The sequence below is a fragment of the Microcebus murinus genome, chromosome 18 (genome assembly GCF_040939455.1).
Source record: "Microcebus murinus isolate Inina chromosome 18, M.murinus_Inina_mat1.0, whole genome shotgun sequence".
In the NCBI taxonomy this organism is placed as follows: domain Eukaryota; kingdom Metazoa; phylum Chordata; class Mammalia; order Primates; family Cheirogaleidae; genus Microcebus; species Microcebus murinus.
In genome coordinates, this window is record NC_134121.1 from 30,392,842 (window position 1) to 30,409,090 (window position 16,249).

General features: G+C 32.9%; 1 protein-coding gene across 1 annotated transcript in view; it reads right to left on the bottom strand.

Moving 5' to 3' along the window:
* Positions 1 to 16,249, bottom strand: part of MED13 (mediator complex subunit 13) — a 104,478-nt gene that overhangs the window by 44,733 nt on the left and 43,496 nt on the right. Inside the window, exons 10-12 of the mRNA XM_012772393.2 lie at positions 5,772 to 5,985; positions 4,414 to 4,495; positions 623 to 744 (exon numbers count right to left, since the gene is read on the bottom strand). Coding sequence (XP_012627847.1) covers positions 623 to 744; positions 4,414 to 4,495; positions 5,772 to 5,985 — 418 coding nt within the window. The remainder of the gene's footprint in view (positions 1 to 622; positions 745 to 4,413; positions 4,496 to 5,771; positions 5,986 to 16,249) is intronic.

Sequence of the window (16,249 nt, forward strand, 5' to 3'; positions counted from 1 at the left end):
TTGAAGAAACATACAATCTTAACATTAATTACTTATATATTCTCCAAACAAGTCAATCTTAGGGTCAGTTCTCAAACTAGAGAATTAAAGAACAGGAGAATAATTCTGCTTCCTAAAAACTGTAGAAAAGAACATATGGCAGAGCTGAAATTAAGCTTAATTACGTGTCCTTCAAATACACAAACAAAAGGGAAAAAAAACTCAACAGTTTATAGGTGATACTGTGTCTGGACTAATCAAATATGAGATTTTAAAAACCCGATTAATGAAATTTTATGATAAAACTGGCTGGGTGTGGTGGCTCATGCTTGTAATCCTAGCACTTTGGGAGGCTGAGGTGGGAGGATAGTTTGAAGTCAGGAGTTCATGGCCAGCCTGGGCAACACAGAGAGACTCCACCTCTACAGAAAATTTAAAAATTAGCCAGGCGTGGTAGTGCACTACTCAGGAGGCTGAGGCAAGAGGACTGCTTGAGACCAGGAATCTGAGGTTGCAGTGAACTACGATAACACCACTGCACTCTACTGAGGGGACAGAATAAGACTCCATCTTAACAACAACAACAAAAGCAAGAAAGAATAAAGTAAAAAATTATAATCCTAATCATTAATGGGATACTCACTGTTAATTCATCTTCATCAGAATTGAAGAGATTATCCAGGTCAGTATAAGAGACAGCCAGGTCTGAGTCATAAATCAAACTGGTTGATGGTGGACGGGCATGACTAGTAGGGCGTGGAGCATCTATACATGTCAAGCAGAAAAATAAAACACTCCACTGCTGACCAGATAAGTGTTATTTTATTTATGTAAACTATACATAAAACCTTACATTTATAAGGGGATTAGGTAACAAGAAATGATAATTTCCTGTGTAAAATCTAGAAACCATTTTCATAGAAATTAATTATAAAGGATAGTATCTTTCCCAGGAAGCTCACCCAAAGCCACGTAATGAATAACATAGCTAAGTACTCGAAATGAACAATTTGCATGTCAAATAAAAATATAAACACTATTAGGACAATAAAGTTAAAATATACACACATTTTTATTTTTCTATCTTCTTGAAATGTAAAGGAAGCACAGTACAATGATAGAGTTCTCTGGCTCTTGGGCCAGACTATTAATTTGAATCCCAGCTCCACCACTAATAATATAACCCTTGGCAAATTACTTAACCTCTCTGTGCCCCAGTAATGGCATGTACCAAGAACCGAATGTGATCAATGTTGGTAAAGCACTTTGCCCAGTGCCAGGCACTTAAATACTCAATAAATATTACCTCTTAGTTAAGCAGTTAAGCTTAGTTTCCACATTAGATTTTTATTTTCCCTTTTTTTTTCATTTCCCAGTTTTGGTTAAAAAAATACATGACTGCTTAAGAAAAAATACAAATACCAATGAAAATTAAACTCCCCTATAGTCCTGAACAAGAAAAATAATCTGTAATCTGATATATAACCTTCTAAATCATTCTCTGTATATTGACTGACTTGAGATAGTCCTCATTTTGAGGAAGATAAAAGTAACTTTCCCAGTGCCTCTGTGTGCAGTTCTAAAGATTCACTAGAGCTGTAATTCAGAAATTTCAGAGTCCATAAAAATTATCCAGGGTACTTATTAAAAACCAAGATTCCAAAGCTCTATCTCAGAGATACTCCAGCATGTAGTATATGATCCACATTTTGAGAAAGCTGCACCACAGGCACAAGAAAGCTGTTACACATTTCCTATATTCTAGGGAATATCCCAGGTTAGGTAAATAGGCCAAAAAACCCAAATTGGTTTTTTTTTGTTATACATATATTATGAAATGGCTAAATGAAGCTATTTAACATATGCATTACCTCACATACAGGCACTTTTTTTTCTAATGTTGAGAACACTTAATCTACTCCCTTAGCAATTTTTAAGTATACAGTATATTGTTAATTGTAGTAACCATAACATACAGTAGATCTCTTGAACTTATTCCTCATAACTGAAGTTTTGTGTCCTTTGGCCAACATCTCCCTGAATCCCTCTAACCTCTAACTCTGGTAGCCATCATTTTAGTCTCTATGTCCATGAGTTCAACTTTTTAGATTCCCCATATGAGTGAAATCATACAGTATTTATTTTTCTGTGCCTGGCTGATTTAGCATAAATGTTTTCCAAGTTCATCCATGTTGCCAAAAATGACAGGATTTCTCTCTTTTTTTAAGGCTGAATAGTATTTCATTGGTATATATATGACATATTTTCTTTATCCATGCATCCACTGATGGACATTTAGGGTGATTCCATATGTTGGCTACTGTGAATAATACTGCAATGAAAGTGGGAACACAGATATCAGTAGTAACATATAGATTTCATAACCTTCAATATATTCCCAGTGCTGGGATCGCTGGCTTATATATGGTAGCTCTATTTCTATTTTCTTAGGAACCTCCATACTGTTTTCCATAATGGCTACACAAATTTACATTCCCACTAACAATGTACAAGAGTCTCCACATTCTTCCACATTCTCCACATTCTTCCCAAAGCCTGTTATCTTTCATTTTTTTGATAATAGCCGTTCTAATAGGTACAAGGTAGTATCTCATTGTGGTTTTAACCACATTTACCTGATGACTGGTGATGTTGGCCACTGTTTTACATACCTGCTGGCTATCTGTATATCTTCTTTTGAGAAATGTTTAATCAGGTCCTTTGTCCATTTTTTAATCAGATTATGTGTTTTCTTGTTAGTGAGTTGAGTTCCTTATATATTTTGGATGTTAATTCCTTATTAGATACATGGTTTGCAAATACATTTTCCCATTCCACACACTGTCTCTTCACTCTGTTGATTGTTTTCTTTGTCATACAAAACTTTTTAGTTTGATGTAATCTCACCTGTCTATTTTTGCTTTTGTTGCCTGTGCTTTTGGGATCATATCCAAAAAAATCTTTTTTCCAGACCAATGTCATCGAGCTTTTCTCCTGGGTTTTCTTTTAGTAGTTTCACATTTTCGAGTATTAGGATTAAGACTTTAATCCATTTTGAGGTGATTTTTGTATACAGCATGAAATGAGGGTCTAATTTCATTCTTTTGCATGTGGATATCCAGTTTTCCCAATAACACTTAATGAAGGAAATAGTCCCTATTGTGTGTTCTTGGTGTCTTTGTCAAAAATCAGTTGACTATAAATGCACAGATTTATTTCTGGGCTCTCTATTCTGTTCCATTGGTCTATGTGTCTTTTTAATACCCAGTACCATGCTGTTTTAATTACTATAGCTTTTTAGTAGATTTTCAAATCAGATAGTGTAATGCCATAGGCTTTGTTCTTTTTGCTCAAAATAGCTTTGGCTATTTAGGGTCTTTTGTGGTTCCATACAAATTTTAGGATTTTTTTTTAATTACTATGGAAGATGTCATAGGAATTTTGATAGAGATTGCATTCAATCTGTAGGTCACTTTGGCAAAGAACCCAAACTAATAACTTGCCAAGCTACTTAAGACTATCTGTTCCTAGCTCAGACAGACTTTTTTCTTATTCTTATTTTTGGTTACCCAGGGACTGACTCTTTCTATTTATTCCAAACAGTAAAACAAAACTTTATCCCCAAAATACACACACCAAAAAACAACTTCATCAAAACTTAAATGGATTTTTCTGTACATCATGGTGACAAAGTTAAAATAATAAATACATTGTAAACTTAAAAAATGCTGAAAAGAGATTTTAAGTATTTTATGTACAAAAACTAAGTATGTGAGGTAATCCATGTTAAATAGCTTCATTTAGCCATTCCATAATGCATACATAGATCATACATATTTCAACCAAACATCATACCGTGTATCATAAATATATACAATTTTTACTTGTCAATTAAAAAAATAAAGAATAATTGTTTAAAAAGTTAAATGGATCTTATAAATGAACTATTATACTGTGTCTCTCTATTCCATTCACAAGGAGCATAAGTCATTTGCAAAGTCGAGTCCTGACCACTGTCTCCCCAACGCAGGTGCTCAATAAACATGTGCTGAATTAATGGCCTTAGAAAAAGCTCTTTTAACTTGTGTACGTGTGAAGAAAAAGACAACAAAATTTAATTAAAGTTTAATTTAAAAATTAAAGTTTTTATATCTGAGGGCTCTTAGGCGATGATCTTATCCAATCTTCTTTTATAGGTAAGATCTATTTTTACTTGTAAAAAAGCAAAGAAGTTTTGACAATTCAAAACAATTTCTATTACCTGAACTTGTGTCTCTCAAGAAAAGATAAATAAATCCATCATTTTAAGAAAGGTTTCTTTCTATGAAACATAGGAGTTATGCAAAAAGAAATATTAAAAGTTCAACTATATCAGATCAGTTTGTAGTAACAATCCTGGATTACAATATTTGGATTAGGAAATAAAAGTTTTACCTTGCTTGACAGAGGGACTAAATAATGACATAGCATCTTCTTCATGTGACAACACTGTTACACTAGATGTTCCCTCTTCTACCTGCAAACAAATATTACATGTTAGGCTGATATACATATTTTACCAACAACAAACTCTACCAATTATTGAGTAGCTATGTGTCAAGCATTCTGCCAAGTGTTCTACATACATTATCAGTGATTCTTATAGTTAAAAAGTAGGTCCTATATTCATCTTAGAGATAAAAACAGGGGCCCTAAAGATTATCTGTCCCAGAAAATATGGTTGGTAAGTAGTGGGAGCTGGAATTGTAACCTAAATCTGGCAAATTCTAATATCTATGTTTTTTCTATTCTACCTACAGGTTTCCCAGTTACTATTGTTTTCATATTTACAAAAGAACAAAATTTCAAGTACCTGACACACTGTATAGCTAACTAAAACTTTGTGAAAATCTTTGTATTAAACATCATTGGATCCTTTCACAATTTTACAGCTTTCAATTTTCATATTTTGTACTTAAGGTAAAATTCCCATCTAAAAGAGTTATAGAGTTGTCAGGGTTTTTTGTTTCTGTTTTTTAGACAGGATTTTGCTCTGTCACCTAGGCTAGAGTGCAGTGGCATCATAGTTCACTGCAACCTCCAATTTCTGAGCTCAACTGATCCTCTTGCCCCAGCCACCTAAGTAGCTGGGACTACAGGCATGCACCACCACGCCTGTCTAATTTTTCTATTTTTTGTAGAGATGGGGTCTCGCTATGTTGATCAGCCTGGTCTCAAACTCTGGCTTCAAGCAATCCTCCTGTCTCAGCCTCCCAAAGTGCTAGGACTACAGGCATGAGCCACCATACCCAGACCCTAACAGAGTTATCTTATACTTAACAGATCCTCAAATATTTGATTTTTAGTCAAGTAACTATTTCTATGTCTCATACTTCATTAATAAGTTTTTACTTTTAGGGGTACTATAAATTTCTAAATCACATAGTCAAAAATATCATGTAGTTTTTAAACTACATGTTTTCATCTTTGAAAACAAGTAATTCACTTACAAGTATATTTTTAACTATCAAAATAGTCCAAAATGTTCTGATTTCAATTATGATAGAAGTTAATGTACTCTTTATCCAACCCAGAAACTTTTAAAGTAAACAAAGATCTTTCATCATCAGAGATCAGCTATAATGTGTACCATGTGCCTGATTTACCCATTCCAAAAAGTATTTTTCTAAGTAAAATGATTAATCTTTCTATACTAAGATAAAAACATGAGGTAAGTGCAGTACTAAGTATGTTATTATATGCAGTGCTACAAAATCATCAGTGACCCTTTGGTATACTGTGATTTCTCTTACCTTGTGTTTTTTCCCAGCTTCTCTCTCGCTATTTTGTCTATCCTTTTTATCAGGAAAAAGGAACTCTTCATCTCCTTCAACAAATGCATATGGGTCAATTTTAGGTTCTTGTTCTGTATCAGATGGTATTGCTGAAAGATACTGATTTTTGATTTGATATTGCTGCACTAACTCATCAGAAACTTTTAAAGGTTTCTTACATTGCACCATTAACCTGCATAAAAAAAAAAAATCAGAAAATTACCTTTATTATCCACAAAAGCATAAAAAATTTCCAAAACGACTTAAGTATCATGAAGTTTTTAGAATTAAAGATTACCTAACCTACAATCCCTCATTTTACAAATGAAGAAACTAAAGCATAGAAAGATTATGTGATTTATTGAAGTCTCGAATTCAGAAACTGAGAAATTGAGATAAAATCCAGGTCTCCCATTTATGTGATCTTTCCATCAAAATATGTTGTCTTTAGGTAATTCACTTTGTTCTCAGGCCTTCGAGGACACTAATTTGTCCAAATCTTTACTGAAAGGGGCTCTTAAATCTAATCTGCTCTATACAGTGAATCTCAAAATGTGGGCTTTATAGCGAGGCAACATACTTTTATATAATTTATACATTTATATAATGAAAGTGATTATCCTTTTCTTACTGCCATGAATACATATATTTTAAACTTAAAATCTTTGAAGGCCTGATCTGTGTTTCATGAAAACAACATTATAGTACTATTAATTCTGGCAAGATGTTTTATATGGCAAAGTGAAGTTTCAGTGTAAGTACCTCAGTTTTTTCCTAATCACATTGGAGTATCCATTTTTTACATTATCAGTCTTCTGGTTTAACACGGTGAATTAAAAATATGTGTTTCTCTCTACTCTCCTAAAATAACCAATAAAATGTCATGGGATGATAGAACAAGAGAGAAGACAACAACAGTGATGTTGGAAAGATGAACTACTGGAAACTGACAGACCACACAAAGGTGAAATCTAAGGCTAAAAGAGGGAAGCCATAAGAAGCAAGATAATCTGTACCACAAAACCCTGGAAAACATCAGGATGTTCCTATCTCTGAAGACCAGAGTGCTCAAAGAGTATGAATACAGACTAGTTTCTAGTTTGTATAGAATACATTTTGACTCTCAAATTCCTATTCTCTTGGGTTTACAAAGCTCAGGTTCTAGTCAGATCATGTTCAAAATCTTGCAATGACTATTTCACTCTGAATAAAAACCAAAGTCCTTATAATATCCTACCAAAACCTTCCATAATCTGGTTCTTCTTTCCTTTCCAACTTTATCTTCTACTATTTCTAAGTAAGTCCTCTCTCACTCCACTGTTTCTAACGGCTTCCCTGATGTTCCTCAAACAGGCCAGACTCACTCCTGGCTGCTCCCTTTGTTTGAAACAGTCTTTCAAAGATCTGCATGGTGAACTCCCTCACTTCTTCAAGTCTTTGTTTAAATGTCAACTTCTCTCAACCTTGTACTGATTGCAAAATGCCCACCTGCCTCAGCACTAATCCCCTTTACCCTGTGCTCTATTTTCCCCCTATAGAGTTTGTCTTTTAACATATTGTATCATTTATTATATTCATAGTTGACTATCACTCCCACTAGAATATAAAAGCCCCAGAAGGACAGGGATCTTGTCTTTGTTCATTATCTCAACTGCCTAGAGTGCACCTGGCACATAATAAGCATTCAATAAATATTTGCTAATGAATAAATTAAATCTAAAAGCCACACAGGATTGAGATGTTCTTGCACTAATAATCCTAAAATACAATATCTTGTTCTTTAAATCATTTTTTTACACATTAAAAAATACTGTTGCCCCTGCTTATCTGAGTATTGAGACAAAAATTGTAAGACATGTAAGGTTTGGGAGTGATGAAAGTAAACTCTTTGAATGGTAGGGATATAATATCTCCATCTATTTACTAATGCCTAGCACTAGCAGTACTCTATCCCTTATAAACTAAGGATAAAACAGGCCAACAAAACAAAAACTCATTATTGTCTAAACATGCTATCCAATGCTGAAATACATACTATTATTTCTAATATGCTCCAGATATATCCCCAAAACTAAAACCCCAAGTCTTCAAAAACTTTCTCCCATGGGAACATAGTGCTAACACAATGTCAATGGGGACATGTTTCACAATTAATCATTAAAATAGTTCTGTTCTATAAACAGATGAATATTTCGTAGCTTTGTACCTCACTGCATCAGACCTGAAATAACTGTTGGTTGAATTGTCTTCCAAATATTCACTAATGTAAATCTTTTCAAAATAGTCTATCTACTTTGACATGTATTTTCTTATTGAATACTTGAAATGGAGGTTATTCTCTCTGCCTTTGATGTGGACATTATGTAGAAACAAACATGGTTTGCTAAGTTCACACAGGGGCAAAGCTAGGTTTGGAAAGATTTTAGGTATTCATATTCAAATAACTATTCACAGACAAGAAACTACTACTCTGTGTAGAGGTAAATAAAACAACTCTGTTTTTCACATTAAGTGTCCTCTGGCAGAAATATGAAAACTGCCACACTGTTTACACAGGTAGTTGCTAAACTCTAGTGTCTAGTGTACAATAATATTACTAAAAGGACCAATCCTACTGTATAGGGCTATACTGAAATAAAAATGAGAGTAAACCAAATGCATTACCTAAAGACAACTTTTTGTTATTTTATTGAATTGTTCTCACAGACATTGGGATATGCAAAGAATTTAAATGTAGTCAATAATATCAAGAGTTATCAAGTCACAATAAATTTTAAAATATAAATCATTTACATTATACATTCTTCTATATTTAAAGCTGATAAAATAGAAATAAAAATTATGATTTTTAAGAGATGCCAGATTAAAAACTAAAATCATTTTGTCACTATCCAATTATATAGTACATATATACTTTTGTGAATAGGAACACCTTTCCTTTCCTCAAAAGAACTTTCACATACAGCCAAATAATTAACTACAGAGAGAGTTTCAATTAGATATAAGCTAAGTACAAACAAACTAAAAGAGGATCAGATACAACCATGAACAGGAAGCGTCACAAAGCTCAAAGCAAATTTAAATCTCTTTTATATTACTCATTAATTGCATCTCCTTCCTTTCACAATGACAATAACATACTATCCTGAAATATACTCATATAGAATTTAACATGGCTTATGGCAGCATTTGCTTTTATGCCTTTATTCAACAAAAATTCTTTCAGACAAAGTATGACAATACTTTAGGATTGACAATTATAGGAAATAAGCTATAGAAGGAAATGTTAAGGAACAAATGATGTTAATAAACCTCAACACCCCCCCACCCCTTATTATATGGTACTTTATCCAGTACCATCTCCCATATTAAGAATCAATCCTTAAACAGAGTCAAGCTAGCTGTCAAAAGTATAGCTTTATTGCACTAAAATAGCAAATATAGAAGACTGACTTAAAAGATTTAAAGTACAGTCAAATCAAAAACAAGTTCATTTCATCAGACTTCTTTCTATGAAATAAAGGCATTCAAAACTACCTTTTTGAGATCAAATAATACATTGTAACTATACACATACAACAAAAATCTGGTATATCACTAATACAATATAAGAGCTAGTTCTATTGATGAACATCATGGTTAAGATATCCTGATATATCCTGACTACAGAACAAAACGTGAAGAAATATGCTCAAGTACAGTTCTTTCTTTGCTAAGAGTTTAGAAAGGTTTCCCTCTGAGTCAGAATAGCAGACTATTTTAAGCAACCACAAATTCTACTAAAACTAAGTGCTAAACTCTTAAAAAAGATATTGAACAACTATAATGTTTCTTGGTAGAAATTCTGCTACCTTTAAAATTTATAAGGTCCTTAGCCCCTATTGTGAAGTAGATGCTATCGAAACTAATTAGAAAGAAAAAATAAAAGATATTTGCCACAGATATTGTGTATATCCTATATATGCAATATGCTCCAACCCCAATTCCTCCCTCGCCCAAGAAAATTCTAACAAATTAGAAAAGGAATTTTACTTTTAACACAGCTGATGAAAAGTTAGGCATAAACTGCTACACACGGAGGTTTTAGAATAAAAAGGTACTTAGAAATGATAAATTCTATTACTCTGTACTAGTTAGGTAGCTATCACCATCTAAAACTGCTGATTAGAAAAAATCAAGAGGCAGGTAGGAGAAAAAAGAAAAAGAAAAATCAAGAGTATTGCTTTCTTTCACTTATCCACTATTAGGGAAGGATAATGCCACCCTTCAACAGCAAACACTGGAACACATACTTATATCAAACAGAAAATGGATTTTAACTTAATATAAATAAAACAACCCTAAAAATTTCTCCTACCTTAATTTTCTATGAAGGCACACATCTGTAAAAGTCAATTGAAAACACTCGTTCTTTATTTCTAGTGATGCAATCTTGCCCTTTGCATTCTATATCTACTTTAACTGGATTAGTAATAGTCCCCTCTCTTAAGCTTCAGACACATGATCCCAACAGTCTGATGGAATTACTCTCTAAGCAGGAATCTCGAACTCAAATCACATTTTTACAATGTACATGTATTACATGCACATAGCAAAAGTCATATAGTACAAGACAAATGAAAAATCTGAGTATCTCAATCCCTCTCCTTCAAGATAATATGGATTAACTATTTCCATTATCTAATAAGGCTGAAAACAACCTACATATAATTGACCATTTATGTATACATACATATATCATGTACCTTGCTCCTAAATTTTAGAATCTGGAGATCTTCCCATATCAGCCTATACAGATTTCCTTCACTTTAAGTGGATATGCCATCATTTAGCCAGACCTTAATTATTTAGCAAGACCTTACTTTCTCCTAAGATATGTCAATAGTTATTCTAAGATATTTTTATTTAGAAAAGCTACTTTTAAAAATCATAAAAACTAAGTTTGGTAAGATTTAGCTTAGCCTAAAGTGGGTAAAAAGAATGGTAGTAGAGATGTCTCCAAACTGTTCTTCCTCAGCTTTCTAGGTCATGAAATAAATATGTTTAAACTTTCCTGCTACTCCTCTACTATTCAACTGGCTGCAAAGTTCTGAATAGTTTACTACACAGCATCTATAACATCCATACATTCCTGAATCCCTGGTGTTTCTAATTTCCTAGTCAGGGCCCTATATCGCGTTTTATCTGAGCTATTCAAGCACAAGTTCAAACTGATCTTCTTTCATACATATGTATTTTTTCATTTCAAATATCTTTCAATATGTTATTTGCCTGGTTAATTTTTCCAAAATTCTTATTTTCCAAAACTATTTTATCTCACTCAAAAAACTTGCAATAGTTCTCCCTTCACCTCAAGGATAATATATAAACTTATGAACAGTATTTTGCTATTCGGTTCTATAGCCCTACCACCCCCCTTTGCACATCACATTTCTCATCAAGACACATACTACTAAGCAACACCCCTACATCTATACATATCAAACTACATAAAGCTTCTGGATCTCCACATATGGAATTAACTTATTCCCCATTCTGTACCTCTGTGTCCCTACTACCACTATCAGGAAGTTGAATGTTTTTTTTCCACTAGACTATAAATTTCATTTAGGGCCAGGACTAAATTTATTTTATACCCCACAACAGTGCCTCATAGCATCTTGCATATAAGAGAAACTTCAGTTTTATTCAAAACTAATAAATAAAATATATCTTTGAAGACTACGAATTTAAAAAGAAAGATAATCTTAAGAAGAAAGATTATGATTTCTGGAGAGCTACAAAATTTAAAGTGAAAAAAAAGAAAGAAGAGGACTTGCAATAGCCCTCTAACTTCATTAAAATTAACTGCTACACATTTAAATGTACTTTTAAAACTCAAAACATGGAAAGAAATAATAGATATTTACAATGACTGAGCAATATAAATTCACAAATTTACTAATATAAACTAGGCTTCTGAATGGGTTACACTCTATGACTAGAGAGGTGTTTAATCATATTACATCTTTAAAACAGAGTGCTTCTATAAAGAATTTAAGGAGGTTGTTTAAGTGTCATCAAAAGAGCATAATAGTAATTCAGAGAATTTATTTTAATGACAGGGCACATCATCTGACTTTGTCAATTGGTTATGCCACTTTCTTTTTTTTTTCTTTCTTTCTTTTTTTATCTTCTCCTGAAATAATGCAAGCATGGTTATGCCACTTTCTATAAGGAGATGGCTATTCTTCTGATATCTTATCTCAAGCAATATTAATAGCAGTTACTAACAAAATCCAACAAAATCCTTTTCACTATGGGAAAAAAAAACACCTTTGTTTTGGCATAATGTAAGACCATGCCGAGTATTTCACTGTGCTTTTAAAGAGACTAAAATAGCACATGGGGTATCACTAATGAAGCTAATTAGTAAACATGTTTGGCCTTTCCAATTCAAAAATTATTATTCCAGAATTCAAATTTCTGTTAAAGTTTATTCATCACATTAAAGCACCTCAACAGTATTACATTTTGGGTTGGATAATTTTTCTTTATAGGAGACTGTCCTCTGCACTGTAGGATATTTAGCAGCATCTCTGGCCTACCAGATGCCAGTACCATAACCCCAGTTGTGATAACCAAAAATGTCTCTAGATACTGCCAAATGTCACCTGGGAATGGGGGGCCACTGACAGGAAATTGACCAAGTTGAGAACTACTACCATAGAACTGTAATTTCAGGAAATGAAATCATCCAGATGATTAAAACATTAAAAAATTAAAAAAACTTCTAACCTACCAAGTATAGAATAATAATTATATTCCACAAATGCTTCTTAGTTCATGTCAGATAATCATATCTATTAATATACTATTATACTACAAAAACAAGAATTATATTTAAAAGTGAATTGTGACACAATATACATTTTAATAACTAGTATAATCAAAACAATACTCACATGAGACACAGAATTAAAATAAAAACCCTTTTATTCAATCTTTTTTTTCTTTTCTATAAGGCAGGGAAAAAAATGGTGGCTAGGAATAGGCAGAAGTAAAGCATGTTATTCCCTTAACTTATATAATCATGACCGGGCACACCACTCTATACCCTGGCATGCTACTTTTCTACATTATGTTTTTTCCTTCTCATTCTTATTCAGTGAGAAAAATGTCAAATAATTTTAGAACAGATTCTAAGGTTAAGCTGTATTAGCTTCTAAGACACCTTCATTTCACTTACAGATATTCATGTACACAAGCAGCCAATACACTTATTTAAAGTTATGGCTAGAAATTTAGGTCTTATGAATACAATGTGCCCGTTAAAACTCACTCTTGAAGTTTTAAAAACTGAAAACATTCATGCCACCACATTTTTACATACATTAAATAAGAAGATAGAACCTGGAAAGAAACACAAGTTTTAAAATAGTAAAGTAATCTAGAGCTATATTGTCATTTCATTCATCCAAACATTTGCTGAATTTCTACTACATGCCTACGATTGTTTGGGGGGGTGGGGAATGGTATATGTGTGCATGTGTGTTTATGCTAGAGGAATACAGCAGTAAACAAGACAGAATCCTTGCCCTCATAGAGCTTACATTCTAATAGGGAAAAGACAACAAATACATAATATAATTTCAGATAATGATATATGCTAAGGAGAAATTAAAAGCAGTATACAGGATAGGCAGTGCTTTGTGGGAAAGAAGAGAGACAATAGTTTAGATATAATAATCAGGAAAATCCTCCCTGAGAAGAAAACTCTTGAGCAGGACTGAATGATAAGAAGGGATGAGTAGTTCCCCTGTCTCTATGATGCATTCTGAAGGCCATGAGGAATGAGCTTGACTCTCTGAAGGAATGGCAAGAAAACTGGTCTGGCTAAATCAGGAAGCAAATAGGTTAGTGGTAGGTAAGAGTGAAGAACTAGGAAGGCAGGAAACTGTATACAGTCTTACCGATCAGGAGAAAAGGTTTATTTTATTGTAAGTATAAAAGGAAATTACTGGAGGAATTTAAGCAAATAAGTAACATGCTATTTAGCTTACGATGACCACCGTGACTGCAGTGTAGAGAATATATGTACAGAAGTATAGAAACAAGGAAATAGTTTCAGGCAAGAGCTGAGACTGGCTTAGAGACTTCTGTATTACATTTAGCACAGGTAAGATTAAGGTTTTTTAAGATTTGTTTCCAAGACATCATTGGCTTTCAAGAGACCCACTGACTAACTATTAAATAAGCTAGCTGTTTTCCATGATTCACAAAGGTATCCTGATGTCCCTCAATTTAAAATCTAGATTAATTTTAATTAAAAATAAAATCATACTAAGATACTTTTAGATTTAAAGTGCTAAATGATCAGACATTGTCTTCCAAAAAAAAAAAAAACAAAGTGCTAAATGAAACACAAAGGTTTGTCTGCTAAAATGGTAGGTAATAAAGGAATTTTAAAAGAGAGTAAGTCTCTTTACAGTTGAGAAAATGAGAAAGAGCTTATTAATGAATCAGATATTTCACTAAATCCCAGGGAAGCTCAAACTCAGATGAAACAAAGCAGAGAAAATTCACAGCTTAGAAAATGCAAGAGGGGACTAGAGGCAAACTATATAAACAACAGGAAAGTCAAACTGCCTAGGAAAATCAGGGGAAAAAATCTGGATTTGTATCTCTAGACAGAAATGAGAAAAAGAGCTGAAAAATGGAACAGAAAGAGTTCCTCTTTAAAGAAAATGAATAAGCTACAGAATCTAGCAATCTCTTCATTCTGGAATTTTAGGGATAATTTCCCTCCCCTCCAAAAATGCTCTACCCAGTTATCATAAAGCAAAGTATATGACACTGACATAGTACATACCAAAACATTTACTGAAGAAACAAGGCATGCCAATCAACAAGCTCTGCCTATATATACACAGTTTCTAATCAGCCCATCTATTTTCTCGCTCTAAAATATGTATAGGCAAATAATTATCATAAATATGACAAGAATCATAGTAAAGAGAAAAACTAAAATAAAGTAAGTCTGAGAAAAAAAGCTTAACATTAAATGGAATATAGTTTTTAAAAAGATCAGAGTTTAGAAGGTTTTTTTTAAATGTAATACACAAAAATTAAGAATTCAAGAAAGGGTTATAAGACAGTTGAGGAATCCCCTTAGGACACAGAGCAAAAATAACAGATGGAAAATAAGAAGAAATACAGAAACTCACCATATGAATCATAGGAGTTCCAAAAGAATGGAAAAAATAGACATAATATTATCCAAGAAAGAGAGAATTTCCCAGTGGCAGGACCAAAAAAAAAGGGCTTCAAACTGAACAAATCCTTCAAGTGCCCAGCATATTCTTGCAAAATTTCAAAATTCTAAAGCTAAAGAGAAGACTCTAAAAGCCTCATGGAGGTAATAGTTCGCACACACAAAAATAGTGAGCAAGAATGAGACTGGTATTATACGTTTCACCTGAAGCACTGGATACTAAAGACAATAAAGCAATGCCTAAGAGTTCCAAGGGAAAATTATTTTCAACTGAGAATCACATATGTAGCCAAATTATCAATCCAAGCATGAGGGCAAAAATCAAGTCATTTTCAGAAACGGAAGGATGTCAAATTTATCTCCCACTCTCTCTGAGGGAGCTAAAGATGTTCCCCAACAAGATAAGGACAAAACTAAAGAGAAGCCACTAGTTATAAGAAACAGTGATATTAACTTAGGAATCTACTAAAATGAAATCCTAGAAAGAAAACTGGAAAACAAGTCTAGAAAGCAACTGGTTCTCATTGTAACAGAACACCCTGATAAGAAAGTAACAAATTCCATACAATACATATAATAGTTACATTAGCAGAAAAAAACATACACGAATCAATGATGGAAATGTGACATTTTAAGCAAATAATAAAGTCTAAGACATTATTTAACCTATCAGTAGCATTTAAGCAGTAAGAAAATAATTCATTGACAATAGACTGATAAGAGAAGGAAATGTAATCTCTGCACACTACTTGGCCTTGCACTAATAAATAGGTAGTTCTAATGGATATAATGGTGTTTTGTTGGTTTATTTTCACCATTTAGAAATATTTACAGATAAAAATGCAAAAGGCATATTATTGGATAGACTAAAAATGTATTCTTAACATGGAAAGAAAAGGGACACCTGAAAAAAAGCCTTCTTCTGCCCAAAGTATGCCATAAATAAAGGAAAGAAGGCAAACCACATATGGAGGAAGGTATCTATGGAACATATTACTAATACAGTATTAATAACGAGAATATGCAAAGAATAAATCAGGGAAAAAAAGAAAAAGAAAAATGGACTAAAAAATATGATGAACAGGTAATTCACAGAAGAGGAAATCTAAACGTCCAACAAACATTTTAAATGATGCTTAATATCACTAGGAATCTAGAAAACAACTATGTAGACAATGAGATGACATTTTGCATGCAGATTAGC